The sequence below is a fragment of the Clavelina lepadiformis genome, chromosome 5 (genome assembly GCF_947623445.1).
Source record: "Clavelina lepadiformis chromosome 5, kaClaLepa1.1, whole genome shotgun sequence".
NCBI lineage: Eukaryota > Metazoa > Chordata > Ascidiacea > Aplousobranchia > Clavelinidae > Clavelina > Clavelina lepadiformis.
This window is the reverse complement of record NC_135244.1, coordinates 17587839-17593838: the sequence shown is the minus strand read 5'-3', so window position 1 is coordinate 17593838 and position 6000 is coordinate 17587839. Positions and strand designations below refer to the sequence as shown.

General features: G+C 32.3%; 1 protein-coding gene across 2 annotated transcripts; it reads left to right on the top strand.

Moving 5' to 3' along the window:
- The first annotated feature begins 2786 nt into the window (after window positions 1-2786).
- LOC143461222 (cell death protein 3-like) lies at window positions 2787-5101 on the top strand. Of its 2 annotated transcripts, XR_013118024.1 has the most exons (5): window positions 2787-3062; window positions 3201-3310; window positions 3422-3610; window positions 3938-4108; window positions 4425-4646. XR_013118024.1 is itself a non-coding variant. In XM_076959054.1 (4 exons), the coding sequence occupies exons 1-4, from the start codon at window positions 3568-3570 to the stop codon at window positions 4861-4863; spliced, it is 534 nt and encodes a 177-aa protein (XP_076815169.1). In that variant the 5' UTR covers window positions 3428-3567; the 3' UTR covers window positions 4864-5101. The 2 variants fall into 2 exon arrangements, 1 of the variants encoding a protein (XP_076815169.1); XM_076959054.1 differs by lacking the exons at window positions 2787-3062; window positions 3201-3310 and having other exon boundaries at window positions 3428-3610; window positions 4425-4505; window positions 4625-5101.
- Window positions 5102-6000: the final 899 nt, after the last annotated feature.

The window sequence follows — 6000 nt, the reverse complement described above, 5'->3', positions numbered from 1 at the left end:
TCCTTTGCGTGTTGTTCGAAACAGAGATCAAGTAAAGGGAAAATGAAATTTTAGACTATCACTAATGATAACGGCAGAGGTTAAAGAATGCTCATGTGATAAACATAAGTGCTAGTAAGTATAAGTTTTATAAACATAAGTTTAAGTTTTGTAAAACAAATTCTTCAATTTGTTGAAACATTTTAATTAGATATTGCCGGTGAAGACATAAAAAGGAAGTCAACGCTTGGCAAAAACTGGTTTTGGTCGAGTAACGTTATGAGCTTAAAACGTGATGTCTTCACTTATGGTTGTTCAGAAACTGGTAGCATATAGGAACAACCAAATACGAGTAACCTACGTGTGAGTGTAATCCTACTTAGTAAAATGTAACGTTGCTCAGGACCGAATTTAAGGGAGGACCCGGACCCAGACCTCGTTGCCGCTACCAACTGTTTTCTAGCCAGCTGCGTTGTGCCTCAATTTAGCCGTTTTGTTTGATGTGAAGTTGTAACACTTGTAAGCCGTTTCGTTTTCTCCGTTAACTGCATGAGATCACCCCATCTTGGGGTGTCATAATTGTACAAAGGCATAGCTTACAACCTTAAAAAAGAACCTGATTTTACTTATTATTGCGCTTAAAAGATTTCCAACTAATCTTTCAAAATGTAATGCTACAACTTTCTTCGTGCTAACAAATCTCCAAAAAATCTACATATAAAATGAGTGAAATTGCTCTGAGTTGTGTTTCATGCGTTGTGTGAAATTTCTCTGAGTTGTGTTTTATGCATAAGGAGCTTCTTGCAACATATAGTGTTGTTACAGAAGCCTCAGTAATGTTTGCTTGGTTAGCCTACTTTTATATCGAAAGCCGTGTTTAAACATAAAAAATGACACCTTCTTTTTCTGCAAAGTTAAACACTGAAAACTCAATCTTGAAATAGTCTTTCAAACGTTTAACATAAAGCAAAACTGGAATTGAAATTTAAATGTCTATTAGAAACGAAAAGCCAGAGATTTTTCGAATGTCGATTGCAGAATTTCAGACACAATCGGAACATTGTGTCTGTAAAATAACAGTACTTGTAAATGTAATGTGATGTGCAAATTGCTACACTATGTGTAACACCAGATACTAAATATGTGAAGTTCTGACGAAACTTTTTGTTGAAAAAGAAAACTTATAGTTAGGCTGTCACTGTTGAAACCAAAGCTGCTGCGTCTTTGCTGTTGATCCATAAAAGCTAACATCAGTTTAGCTCATATCTATAGGTAAAACAAGTAAGTATAACATTTATTTCAAAGAGCCAAATCCAAAAATCAATCTTACACCGGTTATATAAGAGCACTATTGTGGCCAACACGTGACACGCAAGTTTTATACTAATTTTGCAGGTTTTTGAAATCTTTTACTAGTTTTTCTTTTTTATTTATTAGTTGTATTTAATTTTTTTGATATTTAAAAAAAATTTACATTACAGTTTATATTTTTATTTTTTCAGTTTTTATTTTTTAAAAACTTTTTTATTTTATAAAACTTTATACAAATTTTGAATTTTTTTTTAAAGCTTTGGAAAAATATCTTTGTAAATAAATGCTTTTGTGTAATTGTTTTAAATTTAATTTTAAATAACGTTTTATTGTAACTTCATTTTTAAAAACTTTTCCTTAAAAACTTTTATGGATTAAAAATACTTTTGTTTTTAAAAACTATTCACACTGGGAGATTTTTCTAAATGAGTTAATTTCTATCCAGATTCTCTAAAGAGCCGAGGAGTGGCATCAGGTTGTTTACAAAGTGCTTCCATGTCATGAAACATCTTTTAGTGTATAAGAACTAAGGCTAGACTTTTAGTGGTTAGTTAGATTTTGTTGTTGAATGCAAGATGGTAAAAAAATTGTCCTCTAAAAGTGCGAACAGTGTCGATATGACGGTATATACGGTACCGGTACTATAAAGTACTATAAGACTATGTATTCTTGATTTTCTTGCCAAAGTGGGTAGAGGAAATTTCCAACTAAATTATTAACGAACAACTGCGTATAAAGTTCGCTTCTTTAATAGAATGACGCTGTATATATAGCGCGATCTGCGGAATCACAAATAGCCTTGAAAATTATGATCTTAAAAGCTGGTGTCACTATAGAAATTAACATGGTGCTAATAATTAATTAAAGGCACCGTTATGTCTGATTAGGAACATTATTATCTGTAAATACAATACCGATTCTAAAAGAGCAACATTTACGGTTACGATCGGTATTCTATTGCAAACAGAGTATCGATTCTCGAAACTGTTTTTGTTCACTTTTTTTTAAATGAATTTCCTTCATTGTTGTGAAGTAAAGGAAAATTGATCGGTATTTTCTCAAGCGACTATGCGTTATATAAACTTCAAAGAGTTGCGAATTTCAAATTTGGGAAGTTTAGCGCTTGATTAATGTCGCACGCCGTTGCCGGGCTTTCAACAGGGACGTGCAGTCAGGTGAGACAGATGAGGCAGTCATGAAGGTTTTCGCACAAAAGATGAGAAGATAGACACATAGATTTTATTCACATATAAATGTGAATCATGCTGCAAATTTTTATTAGTAAAAGATTGTTTTTGTTTGTTATTAGATTAACATTATTACAAACATAACTATGACCTCACCAACCACGAGCCTCACCGCACGTCAGTGGCTTGGAACTGACTTAACTTTAATAAGAAACATTGACAATAAAATGAAAGACTAACAAAATATATTGGAGAAGTTTTAAACCAATTAGGTAGTTAAATTTCAAAGAGACTATAACTGATCTCATACAGTTTAAAATTTCACGGAAGAACGTTTGAATTAAATTTTGGCATGGTGATGTGTAATTTGAATAACTACTTTTGAAAATAATGGTATAAACAGAAGTAATAGCAAAAACATGTCAAAAGGAAGTGATAAAGGCCTAAAAGAGGTGAAAACTGTTGAAGAAGAGTTGACCTTTGCATCTTTAAGGGAATATCATCACTCATTGTATGAGTTAAACCCAAAATCTGTGGGAAGGGCATACATTTTTGCCAACGCTGAATTTAATGAAAAGAAATTAGGTGATAAGTCTTGTATTTTTGTGACAGCTTTCCAATGTCTGCGACCATATATGGTATAGCATACTTGACGCATTGCTGGTAGTATTTGGTTGTAAATTAGCTTTGAATTAGGCATTGAATTTCATATAACAAACACAGAACGCAGAGATGGCAACGAGAAAGACGAAGGAGCTCTGAAAACATTACTGGAAAAAATGGGTTTCAAAACAAAACTGTTGTCTGACTTAACACGAAGTGGTTTCGACGAAGTACGTAAAACAATTGAAATGTTATATTTAAAGTAAATTTTACTTTTAATATACTGAATAAATACTATAAAGATAACAATGAGAAAATTAAGTGATGGTTTCAATTTTCAGGAAATGAACAAAATATCTAAAGTTGATTTCAGTAATGACAGCTGTGTACTTGTGGCTGTGCTTTCCCATGGCGACGAAGATAAAGTTTGGATGAAAGATCGTCAAGTTGATGAAGACGAATTTTACGACAGATTTTCTCGAGAAAAATGCCCGGCAATGATAGGCAAACCGAAAATCTTTCTGTTTCAGGTTATACTCTGTTTTCGTTTGTTACAGACTTTCTTCTGCCAGGTACGTTTTCTACCGCTTTCACAGCCCACTCAAAACCAACAAACGTTGAATAATGCAGCTTACTTGTATTGCTCATGAGAGATTAAAATTTACCAAACAAAACATGATTTAATTTATCGTTTCATTTAATCATTTCTTTCATATTTATTTATTAATTTATCAAATGAAAAGAATTCAAAAAAACTCAAAAAGAAATTTATCATGAAAAGCAATAAAAATGTTCTTAAATTTTTTTCACGCGAAAATGCTATTTTAACATTAAAACTTCATATTGTTATAATTTAGACATGCAAGGGCTTCAAATCAGAAAAACAACAAATCTTTCAGACCAAACAGATACTACATACTTCACTGAAGCGGTAACCACTGACGACGATGTCATTGAACTTGAAGGAGAGTCTTCTAGCACTACTCCTTCCACAGCAGATGTAATAAAATGTCTTGCAACCTCTCATGGTACAAGAAGCATTTGTTAATAGTAAAAAATTTATTAAAGTTCTGAAGAATTAGAGATAAAAGAAAAAAAGAAAGATTACTGCCTTGAATAAAATCCTGAAACCTTTTTGCTTTTAAAAGCGTTATTTGGTTTGCTTGCAAAGATAAATCTGTTCATTGTATAAAATCTATGGCCAAACCAAGAAACAAACACGTATAGTCGTATAATGCCTGTTTATAGCATGCTGGTATTCAAATATAAACAATGTTATTTTACTGACAGTTTAAAGTAAAATCTTTTTTGTCATGCAATATAATTCGTATACAATATTGGCAGGATTTGTGTCATTTCGTAATACACACCACGGATCATGGTTTATCCAAAATTTCGTCGATGTTTTCAATACTTACGTTGAAGGTATATACAATGTGGTTTTGATAAATGCTTATGCTTTCAGTATACAAAAGACGCTTTCAAATGTATAATGACATGTATGGAATGAATTTATTATAATTTGCTGCTTGATTGCTGTGCAGATAAAAGTGACGACGAAATTGATTTCTTATCGCTCATGATGGTGGTCGCCAAAAAGGTGGCAAGTAAATCGGCAACTGACAAATGTGGCAACATTTACAAGCAAATGCCGTGTGTAACAACTACGCTGCAGAAGAGAATTGTCTTTCCCAAGGCAAAGGATATCTGTCATGTGCAGAGTCCTGTCGGTGATGTTAAAGCAGAATCAAACGACAAATCGAATCCAACAGTGTCCAAATAATTTAATTCGTGGGTATCCTGAAAGTGGTGACGTTTAGTTCTAGCTTCTAGTTCAATTTTGTGTTTTGCATGAACTAAACTTGATAATCTCTTGTCATAAGTCCTGCTCATGTAATTGATCTTTTTAAAATTGTGCATCAGTCAAACTATTCAATGTTAGCTATTTGTTACATTGTTGGTCATATTTTTTCAATAAATTCTGCTAGTTTCTTGTTTAATAATAGCCTTAACGCTGTCTTTAAGCACCAAAACACATTTTCTCCTTTTGGTGTTAAAATCATCTATTATAATAAAACAAAAGCCAGAGATAACGATCAAGGGCGGATTGCAAATGTCCAGAACAATGGATATTATGACCGCAAAATGACGAGAATTAGATTTGCGTGAGAGTGAACGTAATGTGTACTTCAAATCTTGTAATAAGAAATACTATAGTTTGAACTGTTAAAATCTGACTAAAAGTTATCCTTACTGAATAAAAAACTGGCAACACAACCAAATAACTTGTTTATTAGAAATGTATTTGTGAAAGGTTGAAAGTAGGTACAGCATATAGAGCAATAAATCGTTGTTAACAGCAAACTATTAAAATGTTGATTCACTTACGTAAATGCATAGGTAGATATAGGTGATTTCCAAGTTACTGATTAACGTTTGCTAGCATAACGAGGTGATAATGATGATGAAACGGTCAGGTGTATTTACCAAGTAGTTAAACAACAGTCCATTAACTGTATACGAAAGATTTTTGGACAAGCTACACCGAAAATATCTGCATGATCTGAATCAAACCGTATGACCACCAAAGAACGTGGTCCGATATAAAAATAATAATCCATAGTCGTCAAGGAAAGCAAAGATCCGAAGACCCAAGAAATTTCAACTAAATAACGTTAACGTATGTTAACACCTTTCCATTTTAATATGAATTTATTAATAAATTTTGCTTAAATTTACATGAATTTGCTTAAACTCAAGCTGCTTTTTATTTATTTATTTTCATTTAGCCTGTATGTTAGATTTCTGAGTTGCACAAACAACGAATTGCTTATTTACCGATTAATTGGCGATTCAAATTCGTTTCAAGCAGTTAAATGTATTGTCATTTAATTAAACCCTAATTACATTGTAAATAAGT

Coding starts and splice junctions, on each gene's coding strand:
- LOC143461222 (XM_076959054.1), top strand. CDS start 3,568: ATGCCCGGCAATGATAGGCAAACCGAAAATCTTTCTGTTTCAG. Junction 3,611..3,937: donor CGAAAATCTTTCTGTTTCAG/GTTATACTCTGT, acceptor GTTATAATTTAG/ACATGCAAGGGCTTCAAATC. Junction 4,109..4,424: donor ATGTCTTGCAACCTCTCATG/GTACAAGAAGCA, acceptor CAATATTGGCAG/GATTTGTGTCATTTCGTAAT.